The 19,345-nt window shown below is 34.7% G+C and overlaps 1 protein-coding gene across 2 annotated transcripts in view; it reads left to right on the top strand.

Annotated features, from left to right (window-relative positions):
- The window catches only part of LOC104152952 (adaptor related protein complex 3 subunit beta 1), a 158,619-nt gene that overhangs the window by 60,439 nt on the left and 78,835 nt on the right, over nucleotides 1-19,345 (top strand). For both annotated transcript variants that reach the window (XM_068926133.1, XM_068926132.1), the window contains 7 exons: nucleotides 2,299-2,463; nucleotides 4,782-4,879; nucleotides 7,195-7,249; nucleotides 7,329-7,400; nucleotides 9,976-10,038; nucleotides 10,974-11,106; nucleotides 16,191-16,300. In XM_068926133.1, the coding sequence (XP_068782234.1) occupies nucleotides 2,299-2,463; nucleotides 4,782-4,879; nucleotides 7,195-7,249; nucleotides 7,329-7,400; nucleotides 9,976-10,038; nucleotides 10,974-11,106; nucleotides 16,191-16,300 (696 nt within the window). The remainder of the gene's footprint in view (nucleotides 1-2,298; nucleotides 2,464-4,781; nucleotides 4,880-7,194; nucleotides 7,250-7,328; nucleotides 7,401-9,975; nucleotides 10,039-10,973; nucleotides 11,107-16,190; nucleotides 16,301-19,345) is intronic.

Below are 19,345 nucleotides of genomic sequence, written 5' to 3'. Positions count from 1 at the left end.
AAGACCTTTCAGACGACCTTCCAGCTTTGTGTCTCTGACAGAAAGATCCAAGAAACTTCATTCTATTTGCAAATACCTTAACCCTGAATATTCAAATATATGAAAGAAACTTTTTTTTTTTTAATGGACTTAGCTGATACTTTCAGGAGATCTACTTAGTGCTGCTCCGATGCATCTGTTAAATAGCTGGTATTGTGGTGCTGTGATCCTTCCCCCCCCCCCCCCCCCCAACACTGACCTTCATCTAGAAACTGATTGTGATCATCTCTCATGTATGGCAATAGTTAATCACTTAAGGGAGAAAGACAAGTTACTTACCTTCAGTTTTATCTTGGTTGTGTTACATGTATATGTACATTTACAGCCCTCCCTCTTACCCCTTTTCTTTGCAGTCCACTTGACCTTAGGCTATCAGTCGCTGAGAGGAACTGAAGGTGAGGGATATCCTCTGCCTTCCTTTATTACTGCATATATGGCACACAGTGGGTGCACAATTTTAAGTGTGCCTTTGTGGATACTGATAACATAAAAGCACCCAAATATTCTTCTGTAAACGTATATATAGATGCTGCATTTCAAAAATCAACCTTTTTTTTCCCATTGTTTTTCTTAGCATATATGAAATATTCTGATAGTATGTTGAAAGTAATAACAGAAAATACTTGTGCAGACACATTATATTGTAGAACTCATTGCCACAGTCTGCACTGGAGGTCATAAAATGTGTGGTATTTTTTTAAAGGAGAGTGGTGACGAAATAAGGAAGTGTCCTTTGGCAGCTATTAAACATGATAAGTATAGAAGTGAACGCTTCAATCTAAGATACAGATTGCTGGAGAATAAGAAAATACATTAAAGCAATGATATTGTACTGCCCATCCAATGAGGTAACCTTTTACCGGGCCGTCATTGAAGATAAACTGAACAAAACAGACCTTTCAGTTCTAGGTGACCCTGCTTGAACAGGGAGGTTGGACGAGATGATCTCCAGAGGTCCCTTCCAACCTAAACGATTCTGTGATTTCGGGTGATCAAATGTTGTTAGGTTTTATGAACTTCCTCTGTTAAATAAAGTGTTATTCTTTGAAAGCTAGGTGCGTTTTGTAACCATAGAATAATATAGGTTTGAAGGGACCTCTGGAGGTCTTCCAGTCCAGTTCCCTACTCAAGGTAAGGCTAACTGCAGAGTTAGATTGGGTTACCTGGGACCTTTTCATTCGAGGTTTGAAGTTCTTCAAAGATAGAGATGCCACAGCCTCTCTGGGCAATCTGTTTCAGTGTTTAATCATATCGTTGAATGTTCTTTTTCCTAATATCTGACCGAAAATTCCCTCACTGCAGCTTATCTCCTTTGCTTCCCATCCTTTCATTATGCACCTCTGAGAATGTCTGGCTCTGCCTTCTCCGTAGACCCCTTTTAATAACATGAAATATATTAATACCATTTTAATGTGTGTGTGTGGTTGGGTTTTTTGTTTTGTTTTAAAGGTGCTTTCTGCTAGCCCTAAGGCCCTGATCTTTGATCAGACTGCCTTCTAGGCCCACCTGCAGTACCACAATAAGAAATCCTTCATAATCCTCAGATGGATATATAACTGCAAGTGGAGATCTATGTATGCTCTGGCAGCTATATATGAAGCTTGTGAATCTTAGAAATTAATTTGGTTAACCAAAATATTTTTCTCTGTACCTTGATGTTATTCATCTAAAAAGCAACACTTCTAGTTTCTAGTATCTCAAATGCTAATGAATTTTTTTTGTAAGTGATATTATGCTGAAAGATTATAACTTTATTTAAACTCAGTGATTTGATCTTCATCAGGGAAAGCCAGGATCAGGATGCGTAACCTTTGCTTAAGAAATTGGCTAAAAGAACTGTCCTGATTTGCTATTTTCATAGGTAATTTTTATATTGCTAGAGAATGCAGGTAAATTGTGTAAAGTCTTCAAAACAGAGTGAATTTTAAAGAACTGACATCTTTCAGAAATGTCAATTTTAGCTCATAGGCTCTAAATAGACTTAGTAGTTTCGCCTAATCGGGTTTACAAATTAACAAAGGCATTTCATTTAATAGTTGATCTTACCTCCAAGGAAATTTTGCATATATTACTAAGACTCTTTTAAGTGTTGCTACATTTACTGCTTTGAGCAAACTAGGGTGGAAGAGATAATGGCTGGTTTAAAAAAAATGCAGAATTCTTGCATGAAATTCTTTTGTTTTATGGTGTTTTCTAAATCAATGAAGCTGGTTGATTCAAACAGTCTGTATAAGTTTTCGTCGTTTTGTCTCTTGGTAGGATGACGATGATGTTGTGGAAGAGTATAATGAAAATAATTTCTATGAATCTGATGAAGAGCAGAAAGAAAAAGATCGGAAAGTGAAAAAAACCTACACTATGGACCCAGACCACCGACTGTTGTTACGAAATACAAAGCCCTTGCTTCAAAGCCGAAATGCTGCTGTATGACAAATTCCTGTTTGATAAAAAGTTGAACTGCTAAGTACCTATGCTTCTAGAAAATATAAAGAATTTAGAAGTAAAATCTATACCTCTTTAATGTGGCAACACCGTGTAGTAACTGTTACAGGAAAACTACAGCGGTTCTTTTCTCTTCTACTAGATAAAACTTTTTTTTCAAATTAACGAGCCCCTGAGTAAAACGTGTGAACTGATTGTGCTTTATATTCCAGATGTTAAGCAAAAATGAGGTATTTGAATCTGATTTCTATAACATGTGGTAACCAAACCATAGTTAGCTGTTAGTGCTTAAGTTTTCGGCAGCTAGGATGGCCAACACACTGTTGATTTTGACAACAGAGACTTGCAAAGAAAATCATAGTTGTTACTGATTCATTAAGTGATACTTTCCTTTGAGTCCCTTATTTTAAAAGGAGACAATTATGCCCGAATCCTTTGTGAATCCCAGCCTGATTCTTAGTGTTGGTATCTTGGCAGGGTTCCAGGGTACCTGCGACATTCTGAGTATAGTATGTTCTACGCTATTTCCAGGAGACTTTAGTACGCGGGTAGATTTTTAGTACCAGAAAGCCATGCTGCTAGCTAGTCATTGTGGCATTTCTCAGGCCACAGAACTTTATTTCCAACCTCTGTCTGTAATAGTACTCAAGATGAGATATCTTCTGAAAAGATTTCAGTGACAGGGCATCCAACATATTCCTATGCAAAATGTTCTGACAGCTTAGCTTAGACAAATTCGATCTAGAAAGAGGGTACTAATTTCTGTTAAATCTTGAATGATCTAACACATCTGTTTAGGTTAAGATCTTATAAGACTTTACCAGAACAATTAATGAACAGTGATCAAGCCACCTCTTGACCTATTTTTGATAAAGTAAATGGATCAGGTCTTAGCTCCTCATGTGAAATATATTTCTAGACGCTGATTAACTTGTAGGTCTTAACAAAACCATTTCTAATCTCTCAGCAAACTTTAGAAACAAATTAAATACAGCTTTCCAAGAGCAATTATATTAGTGATTTTAGCATAAGGTTATGCTCTGTGCAACATCTGTGTAATATTTCCTTGTCTCATGCAAAGAACAGTTATGTTGGATATTTTTGCCATCACACTGCATTGAGAATGCTGTTTCAGTTACTTATCTTCCACATTCTGTAAATCACTTCAATTGTATCTGTTAAGTATGATATTGATTCTCACGTTTATGATCTTGAACTTTCCAGTATTAAAATTAACTAGGGTATTTAAGTGCAGTTGGTCAAGTGAAATCATACTTCTTTGAATTGCTGCTATTACACCAATTTTCGTACCATTCACAGAATTTACCGGTGGTGATGTTAATTGCTTTCACTTTGACCCTAACTTTTTGTCAATAGTATAAGATCCCTGTCATATTATGTTAAAAAAATCTGCTGTTTAGATTGTGTTTTCAAGTGCTTTTCATCACGTAGTATTTACTCTTTAGAACCACGTTTTTGTTTAATTGATATTTAAGATTTAGGATACCAAGTGTCATAATGGTGTCTTTACTTTGATTCTGCTTTCTGTGATTTGTTTAGTTTAGGTTAGAAAGGTGACCGTAACAGTATTGTAGGGAAGGTTACGGTGTGACTAGCATAGCATTCTTCCTTTGTCTTTTACCCAAAAGAAAAAAGTTAAAAAGCAATTTAAAATCCATAATTTTTATTATACCTCACATTCTGCTTTTTGCTACTTTGGATGCTAATATGTAACCCTATAGTTTTTACTTTTTGTTATTTTTAGACTTCAGAAGTTGCCAGTAAATGCAGCTATCATATTATGAATTGCATAATAGAGTAATGGATGGAGGTTTTTAGTGGAAACTAAAGAACAAGTGATATTGAACCTATATTTAATAAAAATAAAAGCGCAAACTTTACAGAAGCTTTAAAAAACAGTATTTCCTCATTAATTTGTATAGCTAATGCTGGGAGTACTGGCTTATTAAGGATGATGTTATGTGGTTATAATTTGAGTTACCTATGTACATCTTTCACTATCTGTCCTTCCCTTTCTCTCTGTCCCTTTGTATATTAGATCATACAATAAATACAGGTAGAAATGAGAGTTACTTATTAGCTTGGATTTTAGAAATAAAATATCTTTCTCCTGGCATCCTTCCTCCCTCCACCAGTCTGCTTTATTGATTTCAAAGAACATGAACATGCAGTTTACTCTCTGAAAAGAGTAACTTGGTGGTTCTGCACGTTGAAGCAACTATAACATATATGTATGGCTATTTTGAGTTAACAGGCCATTCTGAATGTTCTTTTTTTAGGTGGTGATGGCAGTTGCACAGCTTTATTGGCATTTGGCACCAAAATCTGAAGCTGGCATTGTTTCTAAATCTTTAGTGCGTTTACTCCGTAGCAATAGGTAGGTCGTGTCCTTTCTTTGAATTATTGTCTGTACTTTTTTGTGGCAGTTTTTTGTGCACGCTTGTTTAGATCCAGTGCTATCTGTCTGTCTGTCTATTAAATTATAGCACTGTTAGAGCTTTGTTTTAAAAGTGTCCTATAACATTCATATTTATTCAACAAATGAAAATTCTTGAAAGTAATTCCATCATTTTCTGTATCATGTCCCAGCCATAAGCATTTCATTCTTAATTATCACTTCTGTCCTGAGAAAAATCATGGTTGGCTAGTTAGTATACAAATAGAGACAGTACAAATTAGTTAGCTTGGTTTCTTGAGTTCATGTAATTATTGGGAGTTTAATTATGTTATGGTTCCTTGCTGACCTGCCAGGCACTGAAAAAGTTGTCGTCTTTTCCCTCTCTGTATTTTGATGACTCTTGTTGTTGACAGGAAAACTAAGAAATGGATATTTTAAAATTGGCAGTAGATGCTGCTGGATCCCCTACGTTTTCTTAATCCTCAAGACAATGCTTTTAAAGAGCTAGTTCATGTTTCATTCCAATCCCAAGTTTGACTTGACCATCTTTAGTGTGACCTTGTCATACTTTACTATCAATGATGTCATTTGCCATATGCTTCATGAAGTTGATAATACTTTGCAGGGATTTTGTAATTGGTAGTATAGATATATTATGCTAATATTTATGTAACTTTTTTCCCCCAGTTTTTAATTTTTTAACATCCATGTATCTGTATGAAAAGCTCAGAAGGTGTGATAGGAGTTGAAAATATTAAGATCTCTTCAAAATAAGTTTCTAACTAAATAAGATCTTCTTGGGTAGAACTTAGCTATGAAAATGACTTGTTTTTAAAAAGTAGGTAGCATCAAACTGAGGAAAAGCTTAAAAAAAGAAAGTCACTTTAGTTGTGACTGACAAGACTACTTAGTTTAAATTTTGCATGCCCAGTCACCGTAGAACTGTTTCTCCATAAACTTCTTGAGCTCACCCATGGCTAGTGTACCTATAATTTAAAAGTTAGACTGCTAAGGAAAAAGAGGACTTCTTAGAGTATTCATGTTTTTATTTCAGATAAAAATGAATTGCCTTTATTTCTATGTATTTGATTTTCTAGTACAGGATGCTTCCCATTCTCTTTATGCGAAGGTAGATAAAATAGCTAAAGCAATTTAGCATATTTACAGATAATGCATAGAACTAAATTCATATTCACAGGTTGGAAGGCTTCTTTTTGCACGTTGTTTATTCCCCATACTTACATCCAGTTTTCTTCAGATAAGAATTCATTCTCTATCTTTTCTGTATCTCAGCTAGCTAGTGTAAAATGGCACTAGTCTTCTGACTTTTAAACATTGAATGGGTTGTCTGTTCCCTGTAGCCAGTCTGCATGAAACACTTGCTAGTAAAGACCCTCTTTGGAACAAGCTTTTGTTGTTCACCCTTTAAGTTATGTGCCTATGGCCTTTAAATGAATGTCAAATACGATATAGTCTAGTGAGGACGAGAGTCCCTGGAAGAGCGTTTTGTAGTGATTTCCAGTCTTGGTTCATCATGTGCGACTGACTGCTTCCATGTACTTGTATAAGAATTGCACAAAAATAGGTTTAGAAGATATTAGGTACTTCTATATTATTACATTGCTTTGCAAGCGATAGCTGTAATTACCACAGGTCTATTCTATAGTTTTGAATAAGAGGAGATAATTGAAGAGATGATTTGTCTGTTAAGGTGGGATTTGCAGCATGAAAGAATTTGAGGACCTGTGATTCAGAAAATTTGACTGTAACTACTGTAATTACTTAGGCTTCAAGCAATTGGCTGACTTGCCTATGATGTTATCGTGCTGCTTTTTAATAGATACATGAACCTGTCTATATAGTGCAAGTCACAGGAGAGCTTGCCCTTTTTTAGAATTATAATAAATTCTTTTATGAACTGTGTCTGGAGAAGCTAGTGTGCAAATATTTTAAATGACTTGTTAATTTTTTGCTTAAACAAAGATCTACAAGATGCTACCTAATGCCTACAAGCAGCATTGCATGATTGCATTGGTGTTGGGGGATGTTTTTTGCATATTAAAGTTTTTAAGAACGAGAGCCTGGTTTTGTGGTGCATCTTGCTGTGAAGATGATGAGTGACTTGTGACAGTTGGCACTAAGATTACTTTTCTTCTGTGTTTGTGCCAAAACAAATGTATTTTGGGCTCAAGTAGAATTCACCTTTCTTTGCCATGATGCATTATTCTATATATCCATAATGTTGTAGAATAACTCTTGTTTTTTTTTTTTTTTTTTTTTTTTTCAAATTCTAGGGAGGTGCAGTATATTGTTCTGCAAAATATTGCCACTATGTCAATTCAGAGAAAGGTATATCTTCTTCGGAATTCTCTAAATTACATTTTATATTAAACACAGGCAAGCTACTTAACTAAGTTTTGTTTTTCAGGGCATGTTTGAACCTTATCTAAAGAGTTTCTATGTTAGATCAACTGATCCAACAATGATCAAAACACTGAAGGTGCGTTTAAAAGAGAATTCATCTGCATACTGCTGGACAAATCACTGTTTGCAACAGGAAAGTAAAATTTTCTGATACTGCTGTGACACGCATCATTTTGTTCTGTTCCTTTTTTCATTAAGAAGTCTAGCTTTGTGGCTTTTGGATAAGCCCACAAGTGTTCTTCAGGCTTGCCGGGCTATCTGGAAATTTCTCTGGATGTAGATGTTGTAGATGGCAGATGGGCTATGTTTTCTGCTCAAGTTTTTGATATTTTTCAGTGATACAGAGCATTACTATTCCTTTTGATCTAACCTACTATTCAAACGTTTAGAGGTAGGCTGTTTTCATAAGAGGAAAAATCTCAACTGAAGAAAAATGACATCACACAGTCTTTGATACTGTTTGCTTAAAAGAAGAGCTCACGTATGTTTCACTGAACAAAGCAGGAGTCAAATATGGAACAGTGCAAGAGTCCCAAATCCCCTTTCAAGTCAGATTTCGACCTGAGAAGTACTTCAGGCTTTTCTCAAAGCCGTATCCTCAGTGTCTGTTTTGGGCTGTTTTCTTCTTGTTTTCTTATATCCTTAGTTTTTAACAGACATGAAATCCTTGACAAAGCAATGGCCAAAAAGCCGTCTGCTGTTGTATGTGTGTTCTCTTGTCTGTCTTCTGGGTTGTCATGGGGTTAGGACTTGTGGTTAGGAGCGAAAGGTACAGATTTCTTAAACCTGATTTTTTTTCCTTATTACTTTACATGCATTTGCACACTCATTACGTGCCCAGAGTGGTGCAGTCTAAGATAGCTATACGCAACTCATGTTATTCTTGCTAATCTGATATTACATTTGTGGAAATTTGAGACGTAAGGAGGTAAAAGGATCTTCCCCAAATTTAATGATTATGAAAGCTGGTGGGAATACTAGTAAGATTTTCTGTTATTCAGGAAAAGTCACTGACCTCTGAACTTCTGAAATAATTAATCAGTTCATTAGGGAATTTAAATATAACACAACAGTGAAGGTCTGGAGAAGAAGCTGTACTCTTTTCTTTCATCCTGCCTCAGTTCTCTCTTGCTGACTGAAGAGTTTCAGTCCACCTATGGTGTTACATACTTGAGGAAAATCTTGTGTTTCTCTGTATTTTTTTTCTGATTCTACACTATCTGCTTTAAGGCAGGGGGACCAGACCTATGGCAGTATTTAAGATGTAGAGATGCTTTTGAATTCATTTGATTCACTGTTAAATGCTATCTTGTCTTGTCCGTTCCAAACATCCAGTTTGCTTTTCTGAACCCTGCTTAGCATTGAGCTTTTTTTCATGGCTTTTTTTCATTTTCTATTTTAACTACTTCTAATCTTAAAAGAAAATTTGTGATCAGCTTGGAGACTATCATTTTCTTAGTAAAATTAGGGTGTGGTTCCTTACACTACTTGGCAGTTAGGTCGTGTTGCAAATTCTTTTGACCTTTTATCAACCAGTCATCTAATGTTTTTAACAGTTAAGCAGCTCTTCTTCTAAGTCAGCGTTTGTCTTCATTTCTCTGAAGACCTTAGCATCAACAGAAAACTGTCACCTGCCTTTTCATCCCTTTAACAGTTTGTGTGAATAATATGTTGAACAGCAAGATCAACAAAGATATTTGTGAGATTCCATTGATAACCTTCCTGAACTATAAAACCAGTCATTTAGTCGTGTTCATTCCTGTCCTTCAACCAATAATTTGTCCACTTCTTATTCTATGGCAGCTACATTTATTTATGAGTCTTTAGTGAGACTATTTATTTATCTTCTCAAAGATTTATCTTCTCAAATGGCTTCTGAAATACAGATGGACTCTGTCAATTAAATCTCCTTATCTGTGTGCATCTGTCTCTCAAAAAGACACCAAAAGATTTGTCTTCCCTTTACAGAGTTGTCTTTTTCTTCGGTTTACCTCATTCAGATTGCTTTGGAATTCTTCAAAGTTAAAACAGGTTGGAAGCATAGCATCTTAACAGTATATGCCTAGGGTAGTATCTCTTGTTGTACCTCACCCTCTTGTTCACTAGGAATTAGAGGCCTTTTTGGGTGTGATGCTGTTGGTATTGATTAAGAGCTGAAAAGTTTCGTAGAAGCAACTGTTTCTTCCCTGATTAAAAGGTCCTTTATCACAGTTCCTCTGGACGTTGTGGACATTTCATTTTTATCTCTCCAGCTGCTGTTACTCTTTTCATTATATCTTCTTACAGTGTCACGTGGCTTTCCTGTATGTATCACATTGGAAGCCCTGCTGCCAGAAGTGTTTCAAATCCATTCAAAAAGCAACGCAACACTGTAAAACTTCAGCTCCTACAAAATGTATCATTAAATATTAAAAGTACTACTCTGAAAACCTTGCATGTACTTATATGGAGAATATTCCTCCTAAATGTGATGGTACCATCAGTTTATACTGAAATCTGGTGTACTCTATTAAATGCTAAGTGGTATTTTTAATAGTATTATCTTTTATTTATGTGCAATAATAAGTGGTATATATGGTATGGTTTATAATGTTTTATTTTAACTTTCACTAAAATACCTGTATGTTTTGGGGTTTTTTTTTGTCTTGTAGCTTGAAATCTTGACAAATTTAGCAAATGAAGCCAACATATCAACTCTGCTACGAGAATTTCAGGTTTGTGGAGAAAATGTATTCTTATATAAAACGCTTTCTGTTGGCCAAGTGCAGTTATTAGATGTTTCATCTAGACTCTTAAAGCCTTAAATTTTTCAAGTTAAAGTCTTTTCCAGGATAAAGTGTTATCTGAATAGAAGTGTGAAACAGTCTTATATCATAATGGATAACAGAGCTTTTTATATTTGAAAAGAAGTTTCAGTGTTTTGTTTCTAATTCTCCTTCCAGCTACAAGAAAGTGTGTGGGGGGGGGGGAACAGCTGTTCCAATTCCTTTAAAACAAATCCTACCAACCTGAGTCACACTTTAAGACACTGGAAGATAGTGTCTTAATTCTAGCAATATTTGCTCATTAGCGTTTATTGCCAGACCACTTTTCTGCAAGTCATTTGATGAATAAAATAGTATTGTCTGCCATAATTTCTCCAATATCTGTATATGCACTAGCAAGATGTTCTGCCTGTATTGTGAAACAGTGTTTGTCCTTCTTTCCTTCTCTTTGCCTGTGACATCTATTTTAATTGCTTCAGTTCTCTGGCTGGATTTCTCTGAAAGGTACTGGTTCACAGGCAGGTAGGTTATTCACAGTTTCACAGATACTCCCAGTTAAATGAAGTGGAACCTCCCTAAGCAGGTTCCACTCATCAACTCCTCCAAGCTTGCACTCAAACTAATTGCTGTTTTTGGGCAATTGCCCCTGCCCCAAGCTCTCTTGAAGTCGGAGGTTCCCATGGCTGTTGGTGACCAAGGCTGGCAAGCAAATGTGTTCTAAAAGCAAAAATGAAGTGAAAAATAGAAAAGTATAACTTCTAATGTACAATGTAGCTTTCTAAATTCAATTTATTGTAGGGTACGTTTATCTTATGAGGATAATATGTTAAGTCTTTTGTTGACAGGACTAGCGGATTGAGTAATGAAAATTCTGTTTTCCTCAGACTTATGTGAAAAGCCAAGATAAACAGTTTGCTGCAGCTACAATTCAGGCTATAGGCAGATGTGCAACGAACATCACCGAAGTGACTGACACATGCCTTAATGGCCTAGTATGTTTGCTGTCCAACAGGGATGGTAAGCTAAAAAAAAGTTTGAAGCACTTGGAATGGTTACTTATTTTCTTGTTTGTTACAGAGATTAATTCCCTGTGGCCTACAATGATGTTTTTACCTGTTTTTTTTTTCCTTAAAATTCCTATAATTACAAAGTTACCGTTTTGTGATTATCATAGAGAATACTGGTAGAAATCTTACTGATATGTATTTAGTTGTATCAAAACAGTTAGCCTGTAGAGGGTGCTGAAAGCTTGGAATGGCTTTTTCGTGTGTGTCAATGCCTAACTGGAAAAAAATATTAAATAGTTTTAGAATAAACAACCACTAATTTAGTTTGATCTTGTAATCTAGCCTTTTGTTATTTTTATTTGGTAAAATGGAGTTGCATGTCACCTAAGGAACACAACGAGGAGCAGATAAAGCCAAATAGTATTTAGCAGCTCTGTAAATGAGTATCTGATAATATTGTGTATCCCTACTATTTAACGATAAATATCGTGCAGAAGGCGGTAATAAGAGAATCATAATATTCTTATAAAATGTACAATCTACATAAGTATGGTTAAATCATGAGAAATAAAGACAGATTTAATCAAACAGAAAGAATAAAGTCAAGAAGGAGGAGCAGCATGTAATATTATCCCAGATGTTAAAACACAGGTCTTAATAGTTAATATTTTGAATTTATGTCCATTTGTTTACTGATGGTGACCAGATGTTATAAAGTTCTCAAACAGAAGTCTTAAAATTAGCCAAGGTTTTTGACTCTCCTATTCTTACTGAAAAGCTATTGTAAAAACTTGGTCCTTGTATGATTAAAAACATTACTCTCATTTCCAAGATAAATGTATTTATATGTAGTTTACAATCATTTGCTTATTTAGTAGTAGCTTACTGGTCCTCTTCCCATACCACTTGGGTTTTTTACCCTACTGGAATTTATATTCCTTATGTAAATATCCTCTCTTAACTTCATCTTAACTTCATTTTTGTTGATTAGCTTGAATCAATTTTTTTTTGCTTCTGTAGAATGACTTCCATTTCTTTATTGCTCCAGTAGCATTTCCAATTGGATTTTTTTTCTTTGGGGGGCAGGGGTATGTGTGGTCAGAATTGTGCAGAAAACACTAGATGAGATCTGCTCTAAGCTTTGTAAAGCAGCATTAATTCCTCTCCATATCTACTGCAAATAGTACTGGTAGTACTATTAAAGACTAAATGTCTTTAACAGGGGCATCACTTTGGGGTGCAATCCTTCTGTGACCCTCTGATACACGCAGATCCTTCTCTTATTTCGTTATTTATAAATTGCAAGTCCTTCTTCTCTTCCCCCATCTGTAAGAATTTTTTATGAAGAATCAGTGTATAGTTTGGTAGCTTTTCAGTTATGTAACTTTAATTTTTTATTACTAGAGACCTTATGGTCCCTTTATGCTTTTCTGGTCCTCCACTGTGTTTAAAATATCTTTCAACTTTGTATTATAAGGCTTTTTCTGCAACAAGCATGTGGGTGTGGTTTTTTTGTGCTACAGTCAGCGATGAGCATATTAAAAATAATAGCTTCAAAGTTTGTTCTTGATTCCACTTAATGTTACGAGCAATCTCCCACTAGGTCGGTAGGCTCCTTTCAGCACGTACAAGTCCCCATTTTTTCCATTAGGATGGGATAATTAAACTATCACTTCAGAGTACTGGATTAGTTATATGATCATCCTTCTTATTGTTGTCTTGCTTTGTTTTTCTTTTTGCTAATCAGGAACCGATGTAAGAGAAAATGCTTTTCTCTTACCATAGCTTCTCAACTTAGTCTTTCTTTAAAAGTAATTCCCTCTATAATTTCAGATATATGTACGTGTCTATATAAAAGTCGTTTAGGATCTTTGGAAGTGTTTGCTAGACAAATGCTTACAATTGGCCAAGGAAACTTCAGAAAGCTAACCTTCTTCAAACAACGTTTATTTTACTGTTTTTCACAGATCTTAAAAGTATCTTCTTGTGCTTACAAGTTTTGAGACTGCACAGGATACACTTTGAGTCTTTCAAACCTGGCAGCTGGCAAATTGCCTTACCGTAGCTGCAGTGTCTTTCTGATCCTTTTCAAGAAAAGAACAGAGAAGCATAATTTACATGGTTCCTTTACGCAGGAGGTAGGAAGTTACCAGTACTTACAGTTTTCTGAGCATTAAAAGTTCTGGAGATGGGATAGAGAAAAAAGGAGATTTGGTTTATATAAGAGAAATTTGTCTGGGTAGAGTAGAGTTATGGTAAGTCCCTGGTGAGTCCTGCATTCTTCTAACTTTCATCTTTAAGGGATGCAAGTAATCTTACAGTTGAGAGATGTCTTTGTTTGCAGTACTGCTGCTTCTAGGATTGTTCCAAGTCTGGAAGCAATTTTGCTGCTTTTGCGTAGCACAAAGGCCAGGTTGTTAAGTCCAGCAGGTTCCAAGGTCACCGGAAACAGTTGGCCCAGATTTCTCTGTGCTATTTTGTTATTATGGGGAATTCAATGGAGTGCAGAAAAGAGGCAACCAAACAAATTCTATCAAATCAAAACAGAATCCTGAAGAACTAGCCAGTGGCAAAACCACAATTCCCATTCTGAGAGGCAGAGTGTGTTTACACATAACTGCCTTTTAAGGAGTCAGGTAGGTCCAGCTAGGATAACTCTTCACGGAGCTCTTTGGATGTCTCATCCTTGAACTTTGTAGTTCCTGTATGTGGTGTGGAACTTTTGTGATTTATGTTTTTTTTTACGGTGGTTTTTTTTTTTTTTAATTTTTAGCCTCCAGTTTCCCTGAATAAGAGAAAGTTGGCTTTAGAAAAGCACTCTTAAACGTGCAAATAAAATTTCAAGAGCAATTCCCCTCTTCTCCAGCCTTGTTTATGTTGAGGGCTGAGAATTGTTTTCCTTCCTCATCTGCTGAAGGAAGCACAGAAAGAAAAGTTATTTTTGTAACATTTGGTATTTGACTGACATATTTCTTTTAAGCAATTGCCTCAGTAATTTGAACTGACTGCTGGCCACACTAAGATGACATAGAAGTCATTTTAGATGTAAGAGACGGATAGGATTATAGGAAGTCTCTTTTGTCTGTCTTGAGTGCATATGCTAGAGACCTGGTAGGTTTTTCTCAGATGATTTTTTTTTTTCTGTGAAAAGTTGCACAAAGTTTATGAATAATAGAGAATGTAAAAACAATTGTACAAAGAATAATTAAAACACTTTTTTTGCTAACAATCTATGCAAATTTGAACAGGTGGGTCCTCAAATTGCTTGAACTGTTAGTACCTCTTAAGTAACTACGTATCTATTAGAATTACTATTAGAATGAAATAAAAGAAAACCAACTGTGTAGTATTCAGTTTATAGGTATTGATGTGGTTTTGTGTGTACTTTCTTTTTTAGTATATAGACCAATGTAAATGGGATCATGGTAGTTTACTTGCTTACAGCTCTGATTCAGTTCTTCAAATTTGCTCCAACAATTGCATTAAACTGATTCTATGGTGATACTTCATACACTGCATCTTAGTTTGTCATAGTCAGTTCTACAATGTCAAGAAGTGTTTTTAATAATGACTTGATGTCCACCTTGGTCTTTTGCGTTCTATTTTATTTTGCTTAACCACTCTGCCTGTTAAGTAGTATTGCAGAACTTTCAGTAATAAAGTTATCATCACAGTGTTCCCTGCTCAAAATATTCCGGGTTGTCATTTTTAAAAATTGAGAATTTTCTTCTTATTTTCTTAACTGGAAATAAGAAAGAGGACAAAACACTACCTAAATAAAATTGGTCTGTAGAATTGTGCAAGTCTTTGGAATATATGAAGAAGATATATTATGAAATTGATTTTTCTCTCTAATTATACAGTTTTAATCTTACTTCAGGAAATCAGTCTATAGAAATGCCTGAGATGTCACGTCAAGTAAAGGATGACACAAAAAGCTACAAACTAAAGCTTAAACTCTTCAGAGGCTTAGGGCTTAATGGTGCATTCCTGCAGCTTTTAAACAGAAATTCTCCATAAATAATTTTGCTTTCTAAAAACCACGAAAAAGATTTTAGAGATTTCTTCCCCCATATCCCTCTTTTGAAACATTAGCTTGCTTGGTTACTGTGAATGAATGGCAACTGAATGTTCTATGTGTCAGACTAACTCTTACAATGTAAGAATACTTCTGTGATATTTGAGGAAAGGTAGAAATAATTTTTCGTTGTTTTCAGCATTGATAGTTTAGGAGGAATAGTTATTCCCTTTTTGTAGTAGAAATGAAAATTAAAATTATGTTGAACTCCTACAGTCATCTTTTGTTTTGATTTCAGTCTTGGCTATGTTTGACTTTTCTTCATCTTTTCCTTACAGCGTGAGTTTACTCTTGCATAGAAGCTTACCTCTGCACCAGTGGGTTTTTTTTTTTCAGCTTCAAAAATTATACATTTCATACAAGTTGATCAGACTGTGAATGTTACTTGTTACAGTAGTTAAGCACTCCAATGCATGACTTTGACATAAATCTTGCAACAGCTTGCCTATTTAGAAGCCTCATTTGAATGTACTAGAGATTAGGTTACAGACCTGAGAGACACCCTTTAGAAGGTGAAAAAGTGCAAAGGAAACGCTTAGCTATTTCTCTTGTTTATGAATGAGTTGACACTTCACAGTGTATGTTTCATTGAAAATTAAACAAGTGTTTAATTTTCACTGCACTTTTTTTTGCACTTTTAATGCAGATTCCAAGTTATTTATGACTATGCATAATTTTAATGATGCAAAAGATTACTATTCCACAAAAATACTGATATTTTGAAAAGCAAAAATAAAGTGCAGCTTTACAAAAACAATTTCAAAAACTGTATGTAATATAGTGATATTTTTATATTAAGAACATTTCTTTGTCCTGTCTTTGCTACTTATGACTTGTATCCAGAAGCTGAACTTGTGTTACTTAATAAAGTAGTTTACATCTTTCTAAATTGAATTCAGTTCTGCAAAGCATATTTTGAAAACTTATAACGTATTTTAACAATCCTGTTATTTATGGCTTTTGCATGAATGCTTTTAAGATTAATAATTTGGGGTTTTTTTTTTTGTCTTAAACAGAAATTGTAGTTGCTGAAAGTGTTGTTGTCATTAAGAAATTGCTGCAAACCCAGCCAGCACACCATGGTGAAATTATTAAACATATGGCCAAACTCTTGGATAACATAACTGTGAGTATTTGTGCTCAGTTCCTTATTCTCCTTGATGACAGATTAAAAATCACACTATCTCTATTGAATTTGGACTACAAATGGAAATAGATACATTAAGGAAGTAGTAGTTTTTATTTTTGACTTTTATAAAAATTCGTTTTCATGGACTAGGAATTAAAAGCTGTCAGACAGAATCAATTTACGTCTCAGATGTGGGAAGCTATTTTGAAAGAGATACCTTGAAATGTGTACTTTATAGTACCGTAAGGCCAAGATGAAATGGGGGTTTAATCTTTACAGCAAGGAGCTGGTAAGCTGAAATGAAAATACAAACAAAGCAGCTCTAAACTTAAGAATTTTCAGCTGTCTTAGTGATGTGGGGTGGAGTGTGTTTTTCTGTTTTTTTTGTTTGTTTTTAAGTCTTTTTCCCTCCTATGAAGTCACGTTACCTTCTCTGGTACAAAATACACTGCTGTGGACATGTTACAGCGTCTCTTTTCCCGCTTTTATCTTCTGGATATTTAAAATTCTCTGACATTTAACATTAAAATTTGAGTTACTGTGTATTATCTATCCTTGGATTAAATTGAAGTTTAGGTATGTCAATATTTAGTACTCAAATTCTCCTCATGGTTTGTTATTGATAAAACACTTAGAATTCCATCCTAAATTATAGTGTAGTGCTGAGGACTTGGTTACTTATTGCATTATACCCCAAAGGTGACAGAATTTGATGTCAAAAATAGACAGCTGTAGATGCTCTAAATAGGACTATTCAGTTTGAAATAATCAATTGCATTTATTGATGAGTGAGCAGTAAGTAGCTCTTAAATTGTTGAATCTTCTGTTTTCCGTAGTTAAATTTGGGAAAGTTTGGATATTAAAAGAGAGTTAAAAATAGTCCATGCTTTCGGAATAGATTCAACAAATCTATCTTAGATCATTAAAACAGATGTTTAAGAACAGATGATCAAACTTGATAGTTGATGTCAAGAAAATATAATTCTACTGTATCGTTCATATGCAGAATCTAAAGAGGCTCTGAGGCAGTGCAGGAAAGGTAGTACTGCTAATTACATAGCAAACAAGTATTGCCTATTTTATAATCACCTATCTTTTCGGAAAAATAATTGTAATATTTTGATTAATAATCTCATGAATTGTATATAATCTTATTGTATACATCTTTTGGCACTTCACCAAATGAGTTTGTCTTTTTACTTCCATGTGTTTATTATGCTATAGGAAACTGGCATTTTAAAGTATAAATATCCTATTTAATGTTTGGAAGAGTTCTTTAGCTAATGTTTATCTTATACAATGAATTCTTCTGAGACAATATTTCAAGTTTTAAATACAGGGATTTTTGGAAAAGAAATAAAACCCCTTTTAATTTGCAGAAGGAGAGAAATATGACACAGTGCCACACTGGGCCATACTAACATTCTGCAGTAATGAGGTTGCACAGAATATAAAAGGTATAGATAGTAAGAGAACAGTCTGTGGAGGCGAACACAGGAACATAGGAATAAGGTAAAAATCGAAATCTGAATCTTAACTCAGTTTCTTATTCAAGAAGTGGGCAGTTAGAGTGATTCTGTAGGCTTTCCAGGAAGGTTGTTGTACATCTTTGTTTACTGTTTTCCCTATAATTTTTGAATAGTAGCTTCCAGAAATTTATCTTTTTCATTATGTTTAGGGCTTTAGATTAAAGAACAAATTTGGAAGTTCATGTTTGTTATTTGAATATATCATATTCAAATAATTATCTTGAAATATTTTGTACCTCTTATGTTTGAAAATAGATGTATTCCTTCAGACAGTTCTGAAAAGGATAAACATTTTTACATTTGTTTAAGGAAGATATATTTGGATTGTATAATTGCTTAATATAAGCTTGAAATCTAGTCGTTTAATAAAGAACTACTGGAATACCCAAGATCTTCACGTGTATTTTAAAAAAATTAGTGCACTGGCAAGAATGGTTGTGACCTGACATAGCACAGTTCCCTTGGTTTTTATCTACTGTAAGAAAGAAAGCAAGGATTCTTGATTTTTATTGCTCATATAAATATATGTATACTTACATATATATATACTTACATGCATATATATATATGTGTATGTGTCTACATATATGCATATATATGTATCCACATAAATTTACATGTGTATACAGACATTTCATGGAGTGTTTTTTTTCCTCAAACTTCTGTTGGCAAAAGATTTTTTGTTTTTCTTTTCTGGGTTCACCTTTAAATTGGAATTGAAATTTAAGGAATCTACCCTATTCCTCTCTGCAAAAGTATACCACTGTCTTTAAAGGACTTTCATATTTGGGCGTGGAAGAAGGAGACAAATAAATCACAGAATCGTGGAGTGGTTGAGGTTGGAAGGGACCTCTGGAGATAATCTAGTCCATCCGCTATGCTCAGGCAAGGCCACCTAGAGCACGTTGCCCAGGATCCTACCCAGACAATAAAATATGATCTTAACTGAACTTGAAAGTAACCTGGGGGGCAGATAAATACTTTGCTCCATCTTAGAATTGAATTGAATTTAATACTGTGTAAAATATGGCAGAAAAAATTACTGAGATTAAATAAAATTAAATAGAAAAACAATTAAGCAAGGTGAAAATCGACTTTTGATTGTTCTGCCATGTTTTAGTTTAGGTAAATGGGTGAACTCTTACTTATTTTGTTTATTTTAGGGGCTGTAAACTGGTTGGAATGATATTTTGGGTTGTTTCCTGAATTTGTTGCAAATTCACAAAACAAATTCATGTTGTTACAAATTTCGCTTGTGTTAGGCTGAGATTGTCCTTTTCAATGAAGAAGTGCCTGATGGACCCTGGATTAAAGGAAAAAATAATTTTTCATAGCAGTGTTTCTTTCAAGTCATCCAATCTGAAATTTACTCATTCTTGTGGAAGATTTCCAGAAGCCATTTACAAAGTGGCAGGATGGATAAGTGAGCTAGAGCTATCTGACTAACTATAAGTAGTAAGTGAAAAGTTAGGAGGTTTGATTAAAAACTACAGAGCTCTTTTAGACCATGCTA

This window comes from Struthio camelus, chromosome W (genome assembly GCF_040807025.1).
Source record: "Struthio camelus isolate bStrCam1 chromosome W, bStrCam1.hap1, whole genome shotgun sequence".
Lineage (NCBI taxonomy): Eukaryota > Metazoa > Chordata > Aves > Struthioniformes > Struthionidae > Struthio > Struthio camelus.
The sequence above is the reverse complement of the archived record's forward strand: the minus strand, read 5'-3'. Positions and strand labels throughout refer to the sequence as shown.